Source organism: Chelon labrosus, assembly GCF_963514085.1.
Source record: "Chelon labrosus genome assembly, chromosome: 6".
NCBI classification, from domain to species: Eukaryota; Metazoa; Chordata; class Actinopteri; order Mugiliformes; family Mugilidae; genus Chelon; species Chelon labrosus.
This window is the reverse complement of record NC_140342.1, coordinates 20342785-20364609: the sequence shown is the minus strand read 5'-3', so window position 1 is coordinate 20364609 and position 21825 is coordinate 20342785. Positions and strand designations below refer to the sequence as shown.

Sequence of the window (21825 nt, the reverse complement as noted above, 5' to 3'; positions counted from 1 at the left end):
AATAATGTACAGTAAAAAAATGTAAATACATGTCCATATATGCTAGAACACAGCTTGTATATGCACATATGCAATATCTGTAGTATTCGTATGCACAAATACAAACATGTGCAATATCCAATAATTTTCTCTGCCTAGAAATGGAAAAAGCACCTCAAAAACACTTCAAGGTGCAGAGTATCAGTATGTTTTATTCAGTATCATATAATATTTTCTGTTTTTTGGGTGCACATTTTTAAATTTGTTTTATTATTTAAAGCGCATGAACTGTGCATTAATCTGTGTCAAGCACAGACTGATGTCAGAACAGTAATTATTAACCGTCTCCTCATCATTTCATCAAGTAAACTTGATGAACACAACAATTACAGAAGAAAAATATCCAAAGGGCGAGCAAATGCACTAATGTGCATATGATACACTATATTACCAAAAGTATTCGCTCACCCATTCAAATGATCAGAATCAGGTGTTCTAATCACTTGGCCTGGCCCCAGGTGTATAAATTCAAGCACTCAGGCATGCAGACTGTGAAACAAGACATTTGTGAAAGAATGGGCCGCTCTCAGGAGCTCAGTGAATTCCAGCGTGGAACTGTCATAGGATGCCACTTGTGCAACAAATCCAGTCGTGAAATTTCCTCGCTCCTAAATATTCCACAGTCAACTGTCAGCTCTATTATAACAAAATGGAAGCGTTTGGGAAAAACAGCAACTCAGCCACGAAGTGGTAGACCACGTAAAGTGACGGAGAGGGGTCAGCGGATGCTGAAGCGCATAGTGCAAAGAGGTCGCCGACTTTCTGCACAGTCAATTGCTACAGAGCTACAAACTTCATGTGACCTTCAGATTAGCCCAAGTACAGTACGCAGAGAGCTTCATGGAATGGGTTTCCATGGCCGAGCAGCTGCAGCCAAGCCACACATCACCAAGTGCAATGCAAGGCGTCGGATGCAATGGTGTAAAGCACGCCGCCACTGGCCTCTAGAGCAGTGGAGACGCGTTCTCTGGAGTGATGAATCACGCTTTTCCATCTGGCAATCTGATGGACGAGTCTGGGTTTGGAGGTTGCCAGGAGAACGGTACATTTCAGATTGCATTGTGCCAACTGTGAAATTTGGTGGAGGAGGAATTATGGTATGGGGTTGTTTTTCAGGAGCTGGGCTTGGCCCCTTAGTTCCAGTGAAAGGAACATTGAATGCTTCAGGATACCAAAACATTTTGGACAATTCCATGCTCCCAACCTTGTGGGAACAGTTTGGAGCGGGCCCCTTCCTCTTCCAACATGACTGTGCACCAGTGCACAAAGCAAGGTCCATAAAGACGTGGATGACAGAGTCTGGTGTGGATGAACTTGACTGGCCTGCACAGAGTCCTGACCTGAACCCGATAGAACACCTTTGGGATGAATTAGAGCGGAGACTGAGAGCCAGGCCTTCTCGACCAACATCAGTGTGTGACCTCACCAATGCGCTTTTGGAAGAATGGTCAAAAATTCCTATAAACACTCTCCTCAACCTTGTGGACAGTCTTCCCAGAAGAGTTGAAGCTGTAATAGCTGCAAAAGGTGGACCGACATCATATTGAATTCTATGAGTTAGGAATGGGATGGCACTTCAGTTCATAGAATGAGTAAAGGCAGGTGAGCGAATACTTTTGGTAATATAGTGTATGTAAGTATTGGAGGCTTTTGGTAAGGCATATGCTTCAGTTAATATATCGGAAGTCTTTGGCATACCCTTTACTGCTCTTTGTTCGGGTCAAAGAAAAAATGAAATACATAAATAAATAAATAAAAATACGGATAAGTAGAAAAAAAGGTCATGTGTTTTGCATTTCCGGTCATACTGTACATTACGACATTAATGTATGAGGCATGACACCAAACTGGCGCATTCAGAGGTCATCGGTACGAGTCAACTTCAGGTGATATGACACACACAGTTTGATCGTTCGTCTAATAACTGGCATGTGTCAAAAACTCAGATAGCGTTTTATTTGATTTCTCTCTTACATTTAAATGATGTCAGACACATACAGTATATTATCTCATAAAATCATCAATAAACGAATCCGCTTTTCAGTGAACTGTTATTTGATGGTTTATTTGCGAGCCACTGTCCTATAACGTCCGCCGGCACTTGAATGCACCACTCCGAGAAGGCTTTAGCCAATCAGAACGCGTCTGGGCCGTCATGTGACAACCCGCCTCGTAAATTGCGATTGACTTGAGTTGCCGATAGTCAGCTACTTCTCGATGTACAGTGAGTCAAAGCTGACAACTTTCTGCCTTTGTCGGAGTTTTTAGTTTTTCCTGCCTGCGATTTTTTTGGAGGGGTTTTCACAGCTTTCCAGTTAGCAAAGTTCTGTTCGGATACTGTGGCCATTATGTCAGCAAACTGCCAAGCAGGTAAGTTTATATAGCGTATTTTGGCTGTGCCAGCAAAGCAGTTTATGACCCGGGTCGACTGTTTTTTTTTTTTCAGCAGCATCACTTTTCACTATAAAGAAAAAAAGAAAAGTTTAAGTGGCTAAGTTTTTGTTGTTGCTAGAGTTTTGTAAACATCTTCTATAGGTTTACTCCATCGTGGTATTTTAAATACTAAGTGTTTTGTGTGTGTGTGTGTGTGTGATAACGTATGGACGTATATTGGCAAATAACGTAATTTCACAGATGTAACGTTAGTAACGTTAGCTGTGCTAGCTAACAGCAAAAACGTTGCTCAACGTTAAAACAGATGTAACTTAGTAAAAATATAAAAATATATGAACTGTGAGGGAATGGAGACCATTTATTGATATACATGACTTTAAAATAAGATACACTATGATTAATGCCTGCTGTAAATTAAACAGTTAGTTTCAAGTAAAAATGTAAATATGATTTTAGACTCTGGCTTAAGTGGTTGTTGTTTGTGACAGGTCTTTATTTAGTTTTCATATATATATATATATATATTAATGAGTTTTTGAGACTAAAGCCCCATCTGCACACACACACCACTTTCAACCATCATTCCCTGTCCCTCAGCCGTCCAGGTACCAGGGCAGCTTGGTGAGTTCAGGGGCTAGCTGGCCTGCTGTACCCCCTTTAAAGGGCAGCAGCCGCACTGACTGCTGGGATGCTACGGAAGAGCAGCAGCAGCAGCAGCAGCGGTGGTGGCGGCGGCACAAAGCACACACAGGGACCGCCACGACACTTCTCCAGGCCCCACGCGGAGCCCCTGACGGCCGGATCCTCCAGGACCCTGGATATGGGTCGCAGCTCCAAGAACCCCAACCCTCTGAGCAGCATGGGGCTCACGTCCCGCCTGATGGGGGCACCGGGAGTGGACCCCGAGTATGTGATGCAGCTGGTGAACGACGTGCGGAGCTTTGCTGACGTGCTGCTCAGCCTCAAGGATGCGTTCCAGTGTAAAGGTGAGTTCAGGAAGTTGCTGGAATGTGGCGGTTTTTGTGCAGGGGCTGCGGAGGTCAGGGAACCGTAAAATGACAGCTGAAGAAAGAAACTGCACCCTTGGCTGCTCTTGTTACATACCTTGCCGTTCATATAGGATGCTAAGTATTTATCATATCTTGCTCTATGTAAGGCTCTAGCAGTGTCTTGATAATATATATTAAATTATCAGTCAACCTGATAATGGTTGAGAATGTGTTGCATTCAGGTGACGCTTGAGAGGGCAATCTCCACAGCGTGATAAGAAAGACTTTCCAATTGACTAAGTACTTTATTTAAAATCAAACAGCAGCTGCAAGGAATGCTTGTCTGAAGAGGCTTTTCTCCACGGAGAACATATTTCTATCTCTAAAATAATGGATTTCTCCTTGAGTAAGTGCTGACCCTTTGTCTAAACCTGAGACCCTTGCTCTTTGAACAGAGGCACTAAAACCCAATGTTTACCAGTGATGCTGTAGATAGCTGAAATTCTCCGCCGGCAAATTCCACTGTATATATGCACGTATTGACAAGATGTTGTCTTTGTTTGGCCAGTTGTCCGGTCACAAATACCAATGTGTTAACACTTCTTAAACAGTGCTATAGTGAACATTCTTGTCTTTTAAATGTTGGTAGCGCATCACAGCTGTTGCACGTCAAACCCTGTCCCTGCTCTGCTTTGGTGCACTGCTTTGGTTTCAAAACCACAAAATGCAGTTGCACGTAGCACTGTAAAGGGCTCTGAATAAAATGTTTTTTTTTTTTTTTTGTGTGATGTTACTGTTTGGGTAACGATAGCCTCAAAGTTTGCTATCATGACAGGCGGCCAGACCCACCTGTGGAGCGTCTGTAGTGCGACAACAGCCTCACTTGTTAACGCGCTGGAGTGCTCGCAGTGTTGTTAGAGTCTTCAGCTACAACTGCGCTCACCCACGCACCACTACTTACACACTAGAGTGCGAGAGGAGCAGACACCAGAGCAGAAAGCAGGTTACTTACTTTCTGTTTTTCCCACTTGGTTTTGATGACTTGCAGACTCAGACAAACACTCTGCCCACACGAATGCACATTACTTCACAGCGGGATTAACGCCGTGAGAGGCTTGCTGTATTGGTTGGTGTTAGTGTAGGGCTGCAGAACATTTGTGTTTTTGTTTTAAGTCATTTGATTCTACTAATTAATGGCTTATTCTATAAAATGTGTGATAAACAAGTTTCTGGAGCCAAAAGTAACATCATTGACATGCAAGTTTTTTTACAACCAGCTTTAAAAAACTCAAAGATGCAATTTATTTGCTTTTTATCGTCTATTATAAAGCCATTTTTTCTGTGGTATGTTTCACCCTTACAGTCTCTGCTGCCTCGACTGTACTGCTAAAGGCCCATACCTACAAACACACAATCGCTGGGGTATTGCTCTACTGTAGGTCTGGCGGTGGGAGTGAATTGTTTAGCCATTCCTCTGGCTGGAGGAGTGTGGCCTCTGCGAGAAAGCCTCAGCTTGTGTCGTGCTGAGTGTTGCTCTGAACCATCACAAAAACATTTGGGGTATTTGCCTCCCCGTCAGCAACAGCCCCTTATTCAGCAGGTGGAATGAAATCATACCGTATAACCCCTTAATGTCATTTGGATTAGTGGTTGCTTTAGTTTTGTTTTGCATTTCTCTGAGACGCTGTCATAAGCAGAGGGGCGGAATAAAACATCTGACATGCTGCCACTATAATGTGGTTTCCTGTCAGCTCAAAAGTAAATAGTGAGTCCTTTTTTTGCGCTAACTGCTAACAAGAAGTGGCCGAAGATGGTTACAGAAATCAAACATATTAGAATCAAATACAGATAAATCCTAAAACCACTATTTAAGTGATGAATTCTTTATTTATGGGTGAGCATAAATTTGCTTGAAAAGACAAACAACCTCACATGGACAGGTCTGGCTGAAGCTTGCTGAAGTAGTTAGACAGTGAAGGAGGTGATGAGGAGGTTAGCGAGGCACATGACAGCTCTTGTGTTATTCTTTTCATATTTGGAAAGGTCCGTCACAGGAGTACAGTGTGAAACCGATAACAGTGTTGTTTTTTTGCTGAGAGGCGTTGCACCCTGTTGAGATCTTGCAGGATTTTATTCCCCTTGCCGAGAAGCAAGTTTGAGTCAGTGTGGCTCACGCAGCTCCTCACGCAGAGAGAACATTATAGCTTTAGTTTAGCTTGGAAGATGCTTATTTTGCCTCTCAGAGCTCCCCGCCGGTTTTTAGCCGGAGGCGACACATGCATGCAGCGTGTTTGGTCGACGGAATCCCGCAGGGGCGCTCCGTCGGTCACCGTAAGCATGAGTTAACTAGACCCACCACATTCACACCCACGGCTTCACACCTATGGATTCCCCAAGGTCATATCTTGGTGTAGATTTACACTTTCTCTCATAACTGTGCCCCCAGTCACTGCGCTCGCGGGGATTTGTTGCCTAACAATAGCTGAGCTGTCAAAGAATGTAACCCAAGAAAAGAATGTGAGGCTGTATGAGTTTTGACTGAGTAGGTGACCCCTGTCCTCATGCTCCTGTTGTTCCAAAATTATCTTTACCCACTCTCAGGGCCCATCAAAACACACTGTCAAGTTACACATCTGGATCATACTCAAAATTATGCTGAAATAATGTGATTTACAAGCCATAATATCTGAGTTACTTGGCCCAAAATATTATTGAATAAATGGCCAACTTGCAGCCGGCTAGCTGGCAGCCAATGGCCAGCTAAACATCATGCAGCGATGTGTGGTTGTTGTTAAGTGACCTTCTCTTATGTTGAAATATTTCTATTGCTTTTAACTCAAGCACACCCAGTGAGGTTTAATTTGCCAGCATTACAAGCATTTAGTAGTAATAGTGCAAGAGGCAGTAATTGCTTAGACCTTCAGGGCCGATGTTAAAAAAGACTCATGCAGTTAAAAAGGTCGGGGCAATTTCTCCATTCACATTTTTCCATCTCAGTCTGTGTTCTGTTGCAGAAGACAGCTTAGTTAATGGTTTTAATCGGCATGAAAAAGGAGTCCTCCACACACACAGCCGAGCTGCTGTCCCCCTCCCATCCCCCCGCTCTCCTGCATACTCTGCATTCCTTTAGAACAAATGTTCACTTGTAGCTATAGTGCCTTCAATAGACTAGTGGTAGGTGTGAGGCACATTGACTATGAAAACTAAATTCACTTTGAATTCATGGTCATATCTGCCCTTCGCAAGACGCCACTCTGTGTTGTCAAAGAAGAATTAGAAACATTATACCTATTTTAAGGGAATAGTGAAGTGGAACAGTCTCTATGCTTGACACAGACTAAACATGCTGTTATATCTTAGCTGTTAAATCAATATACATGCACAGGGTTATGGTGCAAGGTTATGGCATTCAGCATTTATTACAAATAACTCCAAGAGCTGTTGATTCAACTATGTTTTCATTTTGGAGGCTGTGATTTGTACTGTTGAGTTGTATTATGTTATGCAGCGACACATTCTATTATTTTGATAACCTTGATTCAGTCAGTGGGTTAGTCTAAATAACTTTTAATACACTTTAACGTCATACATTTGAATTACCACATTTCTTACTCCGTTTCAACAGGCGACAAACGGTTGTTAAAGTGAGATTAAGTGCAGGACTGTTATATTGGAATCCATTAGTTTTCACTAGTATACATAATGAACTGGCAAGTGTGACTGAATTAAATGTGACGAAACAAAAAAAAATTTAATTGTTGCCACAAGTTATTATGCTAAGCAATAAATCAAGTGGCTTTGTTTTGCTTTTATTTTGGTAGTCATAAAGAAACGAAACGACAATTCACAAGAACTCTGTGTTTTCAAATAAATTTTTGAAGAAGTAGTTAAGAGGAACAATTGCTTGTGCTTGACATAGAATACATATATGCCTGTATATATTTATAAAGTTATGTCAGTCACTTACATGTACAGTATATACACTCACTCGACAGTTCATTAGGTACAATAATGACACCAAAAGCAGCGTCTACTGTCACAGTCCTGCATTAAATCCCCGTTCATGTCGGTTATAACATTCAGTTTATGTTGAAACAGTGTCAGAAAGGTGATTTTGAATGATGATGTACCTTGTGCTATTAAACACCAAAGTGTTTCTGTTATTTATCTAAAATGGGGCTGTCAAAATCATAGAAATATGTGTCAAACAATACAATTCTACAAATGAAAAAACACTGTTAAATCAGCATAGGTATGTTCAACAAATGCTGAATACCGTAACCATCAAGCCACGACGTAGTACGGGACTATTACATTAGAATGCATTCATTTTGACGAGTATACCTAATGAACTGGCAAGTGAGTGTAAGTGAACTGAATGTAACGGGACAAAACTAAAAATGAAACTGTTCTGTTCTCAAGTTCTTATGCTAATAGGTCTTGTGACTTTGTTTTGCTTTTATTTTGGTGATCAGAAAGAACCAATTCAACTCACCCAAAGTCTGCTTTTCCCTTCAAAATGTTTTGAAATTTGAAAAGTACTGGAGCACAGTGGTTTGCCCTTCATCGAGCCAAAAAACGTTAGGAATGTGTGTTGAGAAATATGCGGTGGAAGTTATGGATAGTGTACAGGCCAACAGTAGGGCTGGAGAGGGTGAGGTTTTAGCTTGAAATGGCTCCTGTTACAAAAACAGATCAGGACACCTTCTGAAATTCAGTTTCCTTAGAGGTTTCTGTGCTCAGTAGAGTCTGGCTTATTTTAGGCTATTTAGCCTCAGGTGGAAAGGAGTTTCACTGCAGCTATTACACACTTCTACTTCAGGTAGAACAAACATCTCTCGGGCATAGCTGCAGAGCACGAGGTTAAAAGCTTATTTACTCAGTGTATGGTGTTCATTGTACAGTTTGTCTGACCACAGATAGACTCTGGAGCTACGCTACTAAAAAAAATGGTCTTCACACAATCTAGTGCTAGTCTAATCAGAGGCATTAAATGTCTTTAAATGAGGAAGAGCATATTTAGATGACTCATGAAACATTGTGCCATCATGAAAACTGTGGCTGTTTGTGGCTGCTGGTGTCATCATGACACTGTGATAAGATCAGGCAGTACTCCAGTTAAACTGCATTGTTGTGTTTCACAGTGCCAGCCTGTGACTTTGTTGTCATCAGAAGGAGCAACATATGATAAAAAAAATATAAAAAAATGTTGAAGGAGAGTTTGCTTTTATCTTACAGGGAGTTGTTCACCATAATGCTTGTTCTTTCAGCTTAAAAAATGTTTGTATGGAGGTTGCAAGACAGTTGGAAAGTTTAGGTTACTGTACGTGGTGTCAATTCAAAAAGATTCAAAGAGTTTCTGTACTTATTTGAGTAGATATTGGCATTTACACTCACCCGCCACTTAACTAGAAACAGCAAATGCATTCAAATATAGTCCGCACCAAATCTTAGCTTTGTGAAGGTTATGGTATTCAGCTTTTATTGAAAAAATATTCAAGATTCAAAGAGTTACTTGTATCGAATGCCCAACAATATAAAATCTTAAAAGTATAATTTAAAATAGTTATATACATAATAAAAAATGTGAAAAAATACAATAAAATATATATTTAAACTATGTAGGGATATAAACTACACTCAGAGAGCTGTTGACTCAACTGTGGTTTGTAGTACTTTTGAATTGAATTGTGTTATACCGACACTTGTTTCTGTTATTTTGACAGCCCCATTTTAGGCAGTGTGCTTGGATAACATAAGATAAGATAATCCTTTAATGAACCCACAGATAAATACAGAAACAAAGAAGACTTTTTTGTTTAATTCAGTACAACTTAACAGCACCTAGGTCCCTTGTTTTTCAAAATGACGTACGGATATACGGTTGAATTGTCCTCTTGCTCACCCTGTTTTAACGTAAACTGAACATTATAACAGTCATGAAGCTAAGATTGAGGGCAGGACTACAGACTATAGGTTATATTAGAATGCACTATTTTTCACTGGCGTACCTAATGAACTGGCAAGTGAGTGTATGCAATTTGATTGTATAATTAGGCCAGTTTTAAACATTTTAATCGGTTTAATGATCTATTTTCTGGCCATAAAGCCACCACCACTGTGAAAAATCCATCCCACAAACATCTCCCTCCTCTCACTCAAATACCCCGGTGCCAAGCTGAAGTGGCCACTTGCAGGTGGTGTCTTCAGTCGAGAGAAAAGCCGAAATCTAGCACATAATGGTTTAATGGCCCGCTGCTCTTAGGAGTAAGAAAGGAGAGATTTGTTGGGCAGTAACTTTCCCCTGTGATGCTGAAGGATGTTTTTGTGCAAGCCTGTGGTTGGGGTGTGTTTCCTGGGGTGGGATTTATGGTTATGGGCTCTGGATGTTTGTGTAGGACATTGGTCATGGCGAGGGGAGGATTTGCCATTGGAACTCCTGCTAGCAGGGGGGACGTTACTGCTGGTGATTGGGTTAGAACGGCTAAAATTTACAGCTCCGGGGCAGGCTTGCAACAGCGCGGGGGCTAAGGCTTGTTATGCTACTTGGTGAGCCAGGTTGTTATTTTTTTTATTTGTAGTGTAGCAAAAACTAATGTTATGTTTGCACAGGTTTTGAATTACTCACCACGAAAAAACACAATCGTGCCTGTCCCAATAAATACCTAGATCCGTCGTTTTTCCCGTCTAAAAGAATGAATCATTTCTCTTGCCCAATACGGTAGTCTCAAACGCACAGTCCCTTGTTGTAGTAAGTGATGCAATTCATTCAGGTGTTTAGGTTTATTTGCGTACTAGTCAATAAAACTCACAAACAGTACCAGCCTGCCTTTATTTTTCTTTCCTTAGTGATGAAGCTCTTAGGTATGATAATGGCTAATAACTAGCCAATTAAAACTTTAATAAAATAATTGCTAATGAAACCCCAATTACATTTGAGGTCAGTTTTATAGAAAATTAAACAAAAGTCTATGATTTCGACTAGAGTCTGTAGATCCCTAGCTGACACCTCATAGAGACTGTTCATTCAAGAATGCCATCTCGTGTCACCTGCTATAAAGTCCCCCCAAAACACGTAACGAAGTGTCAAGGAATTAGCCTGTCTGTGAAGGCCGGACCTCACAGGGTGTCCTTCACTAATGGCCCGTGAGCAGGTAGCTGTTTATGGAGTGCTTGCTGTTTACTGTCTGTGTGATGTCTGGGGCTCGCCTCGTCTCCAAACAAGGCATGGGAAAGACGGGAGAGGCACCCGGCAATGCTGTGTGTTTGTTTGGACAGAGGGGGAAATTAGTGTTTGGAGATGGAATCCTGACCAAACAATTCCACCTGTCGCAGATCAGGTTCCAGGCGGCTCAGCAATGCAAGCGGAGTCTGTTACAGTGAGTATTTTATGCTTTCTGGCCTTGCGGTCAGGGATTGAAGAGATTTGTGGATAATCTGAGTTTAGCTCGTTCGGTTTATCTGTGGACGGGGCCGAAAGTGGCTGTTTCCATTTCTAGGGGAGCATTCGGGGTGATGGCTGAGTCACCACAGGGAATAGTGCATCAGCGGACTGGAATGCGGTACACATTTGAAAGAAAATGTGAAAACAGTCTACTGCTACAGGTGTAAATGTGTCAGCCTCCCTCCTTCCAGGAAAGGGGAGGAGGGATGCCGCAGGACAAACGTGGCCTCCCCTGTCTTTCACCAAAGCCCTGCGGCTGTTTCTCAAGCAGCACTGTGTCGCTAGAGCTGCCGGGGCTTGTTTCATGTCGAGCAGATCGCGTGTCCAGACGGGCCAGTTGATTGCCTGTTGTTATCAGTGGGGGGAGCAGAGGCTGTAACCCCTGTCAGACCACCTGAAGGTCTGGATTAGATTGGTCCTTCTCTGCGCCAGACTCACAGTGAGCCTCGTAAGACACAATGGAACCCCCCACACACAACAATTTAAGAGGCAACATTAATTTAAAAGATAAATGTTTGAGCCGGTGTGCTGCATTAAAGTAGAGTCACCACTTAAACCTGCCTAACTACAATTACAGTATATGTTTGGCGTGTTTAGCAATATTATGACGTGTGATATGAGTGTTTGCAAGATAATGAGCCTAGACTGGCAGCAAAAGAGTAAACTGTTCTGGATCAGTGATTAGAGAAGTTTCGGCTTGTTTCTCACTCTGGTAGGACTAGAAGCAGGCTTTTCAGACACATACGATGGATTGGCTGCAACATCCCAGTTGAAACTCTGATTTAGAAAATGTCACTTCATAGTAAAGTTATTTCCCTAAAAGCGAAGGAGGTCTTGATCCAGGCCGAGCGTGAAGCGCGGCTGGGGCTCTAGCACGTCGCACCGCTGTAAAGAAAGACGAGGGCAGGTCTGAGCTGCGTCGGTGTTGGCAGGGGGTCTTCCTTTAAACAATATGGCCCAGCTCTGTGCCTCTGCGCTGTTATCTCTACCAAAACAATGGAACGGCCCTCACAGTCACCAGCAAACTTCCAGTCCTCTTTATGATGGCATTGTTGTGACAAAACCACTCGCCGCTGATTATTACCAGCTCTCTGCGGTGAGCCCAGATACTCTAACACAATCACAAAAGCAACAGTGCCAATAATCACTAAATGTGACCCTGTTTTGAAACTTAAATCCCGTTTATAATTTTTTTAAACACAGATCTAAGAAGCCTAATTGCACACAAACTATGCAGCCATGTTTACATTTTTATTTCTCACGGTTGTAATGAATTATTTCTCCTTTTGATGATCTTAAAAAGTCATTATTTACTTATATCTTAATTGATCCTTTATATTTTCTCTCACATTCTGACTACAACGTTTGCCAGGTCTCTGATGTGTGGTGCAAAATAGATGCATGCATGAAGCTCTGCCCTCATTATCGCCGTGGACACTCTCTTTGTTTGCTAAAGGTTGCCGTCGGTATGTTTATCATTAATTGAAATGGCTGGCTGCTGTTTATTTGTACGTGCCACTTAATGACGCCGTGTTTTTAACTCTGCACATTGCCGCTTTTGTGAGCGGGTACAGTAAACAGCGAATAAAATGCCTTCTTTGGCTTCAGCTCCGGTCCAGCAGATTGGCTCGGGACATCCTCGTTTTTTGTTGCCACAGCGTCGCGGCTATTGTTATTTCCTCCCAATTTGCACTCACTTTGCTCCTCTGAAGAACAGATTAGTCTAATTAAATTCTTTTCTTTTTCAGAGGAAAAAGGAAATGGGCGATCCTAGGCTACATTGCTCCTGTGATTCCGTAGCAGCGCTTTTCAGTCATGCTCCATTTGTGTCATGCTAAGTGGAAATTCTCAGGTGTGCGCCTCATTAAGACCGGCTCTTATATGCTAATTAAAAACCCTTTGATAAGAAAATCTTCAAAAGCCAGTGAGCTAACCACTAATGCCTTGATGGCCACAACTGAGGAGGAGGAGGAGGAGGGTTAAAAGGAAGGGGAGGGTGCTTAATTAAGACTCATTGTGTTGGTAGAGAGGCAGACTTCAAAGTGTGTGGTGAGGGTCAGGGACCTCTCACCTTGGGGCAAGTGAGCAGGTGAGCCCCCTGCAGTAAAGGACACATTTTCTTTAATCCTAGGGTGGACGCTGGGGACACAGGCCCTGTTCAGACCTGGTTATATGAATACGTCCTGAGTGATCGGATCACAAGTAACCAGCTGAAGATGTTTGTGTTCATACCTGACATTTTAAATGCGTCTTGAGATCCTTACTATTCAGCATCTGACCACCAAGATGGATCCTCTAGTTGAGCAGATTGTTTTTTTTTTAAAACATTACTGAAGAAACACCATTATTCCTCTTGTTTATGGTGCTAACTTGCATTTCTTTTCTTGCTTAGCGTCTGTTAATGTCTAATTCTTCCGTCATCTGTGGAATAGTATCACAGATGGCCAGGGCTTATGTCTCAGTTGTGGATTATGTCTCCTCTGTCATGTTTTACGCCGGCCAGTTGAATTAGTGTGCGCATGAATAAGAGAGGGGTAGAAAGCGTAACACACACACACACACACACACACACACACACACACACACACCCAGGCTCTCATTTTCACTCCCTCTGTAATTCCTTTTAACCTTGCAATAAATTCAGTCTCTCGCCTCACCCTGCTGCTCGGTTAGGGCAGACTTGATGAAAAACAGATGACTTTTCTGTTTCCAGCCGGTGCCCCCGCTTCTTCCAAAACAGTGAGTTAGACATGAACTCACCTACTGTCTGGTGCCAACCTTGCGGAGTCTCCTCTGATTAGCTGCATCGGCGCAGGACGCAGGTTCTTCCTATTGTGTAGTTGCTTTGTTGTTAGCAGAAGTTCGCCGTGTCGCAAGTTAAATTTTTTCTTCTGCTATCTTTTAAGGGCTGCTTTGAAAGATTGTGTAGGCAAAATAAGTGTGTGGCCAACAAAACCACCAGTTAAATGCATGAGTAAATAAGTTGCTGCTTTTCGCTGCTTTGCCTGGTTTTACAGGAAAGAGATGCCTTTCATAGCAGAAGGACTGATAGAACATGATATGGTTGAAAAAAATAAATAACTAGAGAAGTGTAATCTAATGCATTTTGTACATTCTTTTCCTCGTCCTGTCATCTCTTTTAACTCTCACTGGCATTTGAGGGATCTAAGATCTTCCTCAACTTTTTGTGCTGCTCAGACTGTCTGCTAACTCATGCAGAAAACACATGATTGCATAATTGGTACCGTGTGTGGCTGCAGTCGCCTCCAGAATTTCATTGTAATCTCTATTTACGATGGCAGCCCTTCGAATTATATACGTACTTTAAAAGATTTTTTGTTTTCATTCAATAACAAAGCATTAAGCCTATGTCATAAATATAATTTCTGTCTGTCGCTGTTAACTTTACCAGAAAAGATGATGTCTGACACATTGGCATTTGTAAAGATAAAATCTGTGGTTTCCTGAACCAGGACATTTTCTCACTCTGTAGATTGACTGTATTTGAATTGTGACCACAAAAGCATAAAAAGCACGTAGAAATTTCCTCATCTTTACCTAGACTCGTGAGGGGGACAGTGCAACGTGTTTACAGTTCACCTCTTCCGTTTTACACCGTGTCACTGTGTGCCTAGAGGAAGCAGAATGCAAGTTGCGTCACAGTCATTTCATGCAACTGAGTTTGTCACCGTCTCTGAACCACAACCGTCTCTGGCTCTGGCTCAGTAGGTGGAGCAGGTTGTCCACGAACCACAGGGTTAGCGGTCCGATCCAATGTGGCACATGCCGAAGTGTCTTTGAGCAAGACGCTGAACCCCAAGTTGCTCCCAGTGCGTGGTGTGTGAATGTGCTCGTGTGAGTGAACGGGTAGGTGCAGCTGTGACTGTAAAGCGCTTTGAGTACCAATAAGTAGAAAAGCAAGGCCATCTACCATTCCACTTTTCAACTGTACCGTAGACACAGATAACAACAGAACATGTGTTTGCCTGAGGGGAACTGTGTGGATTGGATAAAAGATAACAGCAGTAACGTCATAGTTTCTAAATGACCAAGTATTTGTGAATGTAATGTGAATGTAACGCAACGACAGAAAGAATGCCAAGAATTGATATGACGCTGGCTAACTTGTGACTCATGCTGCAGTGCGAAGGTGTTAATTTGAACTGAGAATGTGTGATTGCACCCGGTGCATGGTAATTGGGATTAGGATTTAATTAAGAATGTGTTATTCTTGTCAAGGTCTTAATGCTTACGCGACCTAACAAAACGGACTTCTTCTTCTTCTTTTCCAGAGAATCTGGAAGGTCTTCAAGCGACGGTGCAGGAACGTTTGGCAGAGCTAATCCGCGTCCTTAAGGTTGTCATTGGCAAACACCCGACCCTCAACTCGCAAGACATCCTAGGAGCAGCTGGCACGGTCATTGCTAAGGTCAAAGGTCAGTAGTTGCTCACTAGCATGCGTGGGTGCACACGGGCGATATAGGTGAATACGTAAAAGCGCAAAGGTGATGCTCAGATAGTGGCTCACGATAGGGGCATACGTCAGTCTTTTAGAGCTGCGTGGGAAACACCCTTCTGGACTATCTCATTGATCTCTGCTTCATGATATTCTTCTAAAAACAGCGTAAAAAGTTATTATTCCTTAAGCAACAAATTTATTCCTGTCTCCTGAATGAACACACACACAAAGAAATTCTGTAGTCACAAGTTCATCTGCTAAAAAAGTCAACCACTGCAAGCGTAAGTCTTCACCTGACTTGCACGCAAGAATCTTTAGAGCGGAGCCTCTACAGCTGTAATCTACATTCCGTATTTCAGGGCCCTTGGCCGTCTGCTTGTCGACGTTTCTTTACTCTCTTCCGTGTAGTGAGGTGTCTGGCTTACTAACAGGTCACCTGCCGTATCTCAGCATCTCACTTGCTGCCTTACAATGGACAAGAATGCACGTCTGCCTGTTGAGTGGTGCTTTGACAATGTTTAGAATGCAAAAAGGAAACAAAAGACAGACTGATTAGCCAAAGGAATGATTGGCTTTGTTGAGGTAAAACTTTAGTTGAACACATTTCGACATGAGTCATGGGATGGAAGAACGGCACAAAAGCAACCAACTCATGCTGACTTGTACATTTTCGTACAGCATTTAATCACAAATATTCCTATAAAACCCATCGAAAGTCATATAATAAATCTGAAGTATTTGAAAAGCTTAAGTGGGTGCTGCAAAGCCTTTTTGATATCACAATTAGGGATGAAGTAATCCAGTATAATAGATTAGTTTGGTGCAGATGCTGTCATAAGTTAAATCCTAAATGGATTTGGTATGGACCATTTTTCAACAAATCCGCAGTAAATACAGTTTCCTTGTCGCTGTCTTTATAAAGTATGTTTTTCTGCTACCTATCATATAGTGTTGACCAAATGGAATCTGTGTCGAGACAGATTGAATAAAGATTGGCAAAAATTGTCAATTAACAAATTGTTTTGTTTACGAATGTGTGAGTGTGAAGGCATTACTTATGAGAAAGGATGTTTCATGTTTGAAACCGAACCAAAGTCATGCATGCTAACAGTGACAGATCGATGGTGATTCTGTACATTGTAGTGCAGTGTGTCTTTGCTTTTATGAGGAAAGCTCTGCAATTTCTTGTCGCACTTATTGCAGTAGTTTCACATCTAGTTGACTCAGGAATTTGCCTGTCCACAAGGGGGTGCCTTGCATCTGCTCACTCCCTGGATGGACTGTCCCTAATGGCCAGTAACACAATACTAACACAGACAGTGAGCCAGAGGAGGCCTGAAAAGGAGAGACTGAAAGAAGGATGAATCAGTGAGACATCAGAGATGAAGACTCAAAGGTTTGGATGATAACAGGCCTTGTGCACCTCACTGTCTTCAGAGTGTGTCGACTCTTCGCCCGTGTTCCTCTTTGAAGCTTGGTCACGACACCTGGGGCATTTGGACAGCTGCCAGAATTTACTGGAAAAAAAATCCTCCCCCCTCCTTCCCTCTCCAAACACATTGTTGTCTAACCAGTTTCAAATGCCAGATTAGGCACTCAAGATTTTCTCCTACTATTGTTTTTGTGCTTGACACTGTATGCATTGTGTGTTGATAAAGGTGAAAAAAGTCAGAAACGTGTTCAGCTCCACAAAGCCGTGTAATGCACAAGGTTTGATTCCAGACAGAGACGGCTATTGTTGCCGTCTGTCCTCCTCTGCATGTGTGTCATCGAAGATATGATCTTTTCGCAAAGTCTCATTGGCTCAAAACAGACAAGGTTTCTTTTCTGGTCACATTTTGAGACAGTGTTCATGTTCCCTCTCGAACTGCGCTGCAATAGAAACTGCGCTGCAATAAAAATGAACACATCTGGTTTCAGTCTTTTAATGCTATAACATTATAGAAACAGTTTAAGCGGGCCAGAGAAATTAGAAGAATTTAATGTGCTAATTGTCTCGTTTACGGCTCAACCGTGAGAAAACAATGGGCCCTGTACTTGAATGATGCAGTTTCCATATTTCAGTCATGACAAGGGGGGGCCGAGCTCTGGAATCATTGTTATGAGACCCACAGGATGTCCTGAGGAAGAAGTCGGTGCAGAGTTGTACGCTAGCATTCAGGGCCAGGGAGGTGCACGACAGGGAGGCTCGCACCGCGCCTCCTTACTTTTTGGTGTCCTCAAGAGTCTCCCTGGAACGCGGGGTTGCCTCCCAGAACCCAGGATGCCGTGACCTTTTTATGTTTCTTCGCAAGCTGGGAATTAACAATTACCCTTCCACCACTGACTTGGATCTCCTGAAGAGAAAATGGAGGATAAAAAGCCATGAAGCAGCCTGGAAACTAGAAACTTTTTGCCCAGCAACTCATACACGTTGCTGAAATTTTGAGGTCCCTATCGCTTGACAATGCCAGTTGACTGACAGAAAGCGGGTAAGTGTTGTCATGGTTGACTACAGCATTTCATGTCACAGAACTCGTGCTGTGTGAGTGTTTCCTGTGGCGGGGCAGACAGGAAGTACTCAGCTTAGTCGGATTTCACTGACTGTGTCTTTAGTTCCTCTGATTGCTCTCCGCAAATGTCTTCTTGCTGAGGGAAGTGTTTTCTGCTCTGTGCACTTGTTTGCGAAGATTTATCGAGATTGGAAGACCTTTTAAAATTGCAGGACGCCTTGCTGTCACCATATCTCAACGCCAAGAGGGCATGCCATCGATTTTTGTTTTCTGTGCATGATCAGCATGGATTATGGCCCAGAGGATTATAAGACATTTGAGCAAAGGAGGGATCATTTGGGACTGTTTCTGAATATGTCTTGAACATTCAACCTTGAAGATCTTTGAAGCCACTTCAAGAAGACATTGGTACGAAGACGTATTGTACGTGACATTTCCTTTGACCGCTTCCACTCTAACAGTTGTGGTTTTAAGCTTTTTTTGTAAAACCCTTGACCTGTTGTAACAGATGGGGGGGGTTAACTTTTTGCATGTCAACGAGAATGTCAGCGATTGCAACAACATTAAAAATTTTACGGCCAATAAATGACTTCCTAGAAAATCTATACGGTCTTGGAGGCTGCAAGAGGATAACCTCAGTCACCTGCATTAAATCTAGCCGTTTCATTTATATGTCACGTACTTGCTCATGGGTTTCCACTTTGGTGGTTAAGATGTCAGCGTCGTGTGCAGGCCTAACTTTACCGATGCCTTTGCTGAGTATAAAAAAGCTGGTTTGTGATTGCATTTCATTTTGGCTAAAGGAGTTTTATCTTTCTCCACAGGCGTTAACTTCAAGGAAGTGAACCCAGAAAACAAAAAAGCTATATTTGGCGACGTCCACGCATCCATTGACACTTTGGCATTCACATTCGGCAATGTGTGAGTACAATGCTTGTTTACCCTTTCAACACCACTAGATTTTTATGACTTTTTTGTGTTTCAGCCAAAAAAATAAATAAAAATTGGCCTGATTTTGACAAGATGGGAGCTTGTTGGCCTAGTTTAACCTATTATTATGTGTGTCCTATATATGTGTTTTAAATAGTAGGTTTGCTTCTTGTTTTTTAGTCCGGCGCAACTATTCTTTAGAGTCGCTTTTTAACTGAAAATATTGCAGTGTTGCACATATGAAAGTATACTTTTGACGTGGACTCTGTCTTGTGTACCTACCCTTCAGAGTTTCTGACTTCCTTATGGGAGATGTGGACAGCAGCTCAGGGTTGGGGATCCCCCACACCGGGAGAAGCAGGGTGAGACACCAGTTTTCTGTTCCCCGCTTTCGTACCAGATATTACTTTATTCTAGCCTTTGTTTTGAAGCATCAAGATTTTCAAAAGGGTGCACTTAAAGCAGCAATTTTACCACGCCTCCATTTAAAAAAGCCTCAAAGTCTTGCTTTCTGCTCTTAATTGGGGTGTTGAAAATGCGGCTGCTTCTGATGTCTGACTTTGATTGTATGTCTGCTGTTCCCTCCTTATAATCTAAAATGTCTTTTTCACAGTCTTTTGACAACCTCTCTGTGGATCATGAGGGATATGTTTCAGAGAAAAGCGATCTCGTGGGTAAGTGTTGTTCACATTTCGTCATTGATCTCTGAGCTATCTATGTGTAAAATAGCTGTTAATGTATTCTTTACAAAGCATTTGACGGTTGCTTTGCAGCTGAGGGCAGCCTGAAGTGTCAGCTTTTGAGTTAGCTGAGTGATTTAAGCTTTGGACTCTTGAATGCCTGAGGTAGACCCGCCTTAAACCTCTGCTTCCACCCCTGTTATTTCTGCTGCGTGTTTCATACTACTTGCTCGTTTTCCCCTGCTCCTTCCACATATCTGACATTCCTTGCCTGTTGGAGAGTAGTTCCGTGTGGGATGGGAAACACATGGGGTTTGTGTTGAATCAGATGGCGGGCGGCTAGGGAAGGTTGCACGGTGTAACCAGTAAAAAAGAAAATAATGCTGCTAGATTATTTTAAAAGATGCCTGGCACTTTAATGTCCTCCTACACCGGCAACTTCACTGACCTCACTACCTCAGTGTGTTTTTTTTTTTTTTCTTTCTTGTTTTCATTTACCTCCCACACACGTCTGCTGGGATAGTCTAACTGAGATAGAGTAAATCAGTTAAGCGTTAGGGAAATTTTAATCTTACCCTTTATGTGTGATGTGCGTGTCTCCTCTGCTGGCTTCACAGGCTCCGAGGTGCCACTGTCACGGGAAGAAGAAGTTGACTTGACCCTGCTGAAGAATGACAGCGGGGTGGAGTCTGCGCTGCTCTATGCTAAGGCTTGGTCCAAGTACATCAAGGACCTTCTGGCCTGGATGGAGAAACGACTGGCCATGGGTGAGACATTAGGACATCATACTAGATAATATAGGAAAGAATGTTTATTTGCTAATTTATGATGTTCCCCATGCAAAATATGTCTGAGCCAAGGTTAAATTTTGCATGAACATATAGATCTTAAACCATCATAATGACTTCATTAGTCTTGGCCATATGTGCTTAAAGAAAGTAAGTAAGCCTCAAATGAGGACTGTAGCTCTTTATAGTAAAGTAATTTTGTCTGTCAGGCCTTATTGTGAATATGCTATTCTTTTATCATGTCTGTATAGTCTAAGAGTTTATCTATATTTAGCTGGTTATATCAACAAGCAGTAGTTCCGTAGAGGGCTGCATGTTGACTGTGTGTTCATACAATATGTATTTATTTTGCAATTAGATATCAATACTAAAACCATTTGCCATACTGTTCCAGTTAGACGTCTTCTGAGCAATCTTAATCTATTTTTTGTGCAATGTAATAACCAAAGTCAGTTGGCGTATTACCTCATGAATATGAAATGTGAGTTACTTTGAGTCTACCTCTGTACCCTCAGATGACACATATTTATTTCATTTATTTTTCTCCAGATATTGAGTATGCCAAAAGCTATACCAAAATGGCTGAGTCTGCAAAGGCACTGGCCAGTCAACAGGTAACCACAGAGCTATTTTTGAACAATATTTACTTTATTATGGTATTTACTGTTTCAGCCACATTTACAGTGAAGCATATACACTATGTGAACATTAATTTCCTTATATTGTTTCTCCAAGGACTACATGCCATTCAGTGATATCTACATCTCCACATTCAAGAACGATATTGAGTACAACCAGCTGCTTTTGCAAGACGCGGTGGCCCTTCAAACGAATAAATTCATACAGGTAAGCGCGGCAAGAAGAACTTGACAACTATTGAGATTAAACATGAAAAAAAAAAAAAGATCTTGTTGAAATACCTCAGTCTAATCGTTGACCTTCCTTCAGCCTCTCCTGGCACGCAAGAATGAACTGGACAAGCTGAGAAAAGACATCAAGGAGCAGTGGCAGAGAGAGCAAAAGAAGATGGTATGTGAAGAGTTCCTGTATGGATACACTGTAGTTACTTGATGTTGGCTCAGTAGCAATGCTATCAGCCTCCCTTTCTGTATTACAGACCAGTCAGCATTCCACAGTAAATGTTGCAATGTTGTCAGAAGGCCAGGAGTCGGATATGCAAAGATTATTTACGGGCAACGTAGTTAGATTCATACAGCCACAGCCACATAGAAGCTTTTTGCATGAGTTTTTTCTGCTTGATTAGTTTCTCTCAAAAGTATTCTTTTCATGAATTCTTACTCTTTCGGCATTGGCTGTTTTTAAATGTCACAAGCTTTGTTTATCATCCACAAAGGTGTGTCTGATTATACTCACGATGAAACCGGTGTCACAATTTGATCACGTGATTTATGTGGCTTTTCTGTGTGGTTTTGGCAGCAAGAGGCAGACGCTACCTTGCGTAAGGCACGAACGCTTAAGACCCAGAGGAGGGATGAGTACCAGAAAGCCCAATCATCCACAAACCGCTCCCAGGAGGAGCAGTCTACTGGTGGAAACAAACAGCTGGAGAAGAAAAGGAAGCTAGAGGAGGAGGCTCTTCAGAAGGTGGG

The 21825-nt window shown here is 42.2% G+C and overlaps 1 protein-coding gene across 5 annotated transcripts in view; it reads left to right on the top strand.

The window, feature by feature from the left end:
* The first annotated feature begins 1924 nt into the window (after window positions 1–1924).
* Window positions 1925–21825, top strand: part of LOC311489815 (rho GTPase-activating protein 29-like) — a 28940-nt gene continuing 9039 nt past the window's right edge. For 2 of the 5 annotated variants that reach the window (XM_084547099.1, XM_084547098.1), the window contains exons 1-11: window positions 1925–2409; window positions 3031–3419; window positions 15159–15302; window positions 18642–18738; window positions 19037–19109; window positions 19361–19421; window positions 20045–20194; window positions 20765–20829; window positions 20951–21061; window positions 21164–21244; window positions 21653–21820. In XM_084547099.1, coding sequence (XP_084403225.1) covers window positions 3122–3419; window positions 15159–15302; window positions 18642–18738; window positions 19037–19109; window positions 19361–19421; window positions 20045–20194; window positions 20765–20829; window positions 20951–21061; window positions 21164–21244; window positions 21653–21820 — 1248 coding nt within the window. In that variant the 5' untranslated portion in view covers window positions 1925–2409; window positions 3031–3121. Of the gene's footprint in view, window positions 2410–3030; window positions 3420–15158; window positions 15303–17696; window positions 17797–17880; window positions 18241–18641; window positions 18739–19036; window positions 19110–19360; window positions 19422–20044; window positions 20195–20764; window positions 20830–20950; window positions 21062–21163; window positions 21245–21652; window positions 21821–21825 lie in introns of those variants that run through there. The other 3 variants (XM_084547102.1, XM_084547101.1, XM_084547100.1) reach the window with 3 other exon arrangements.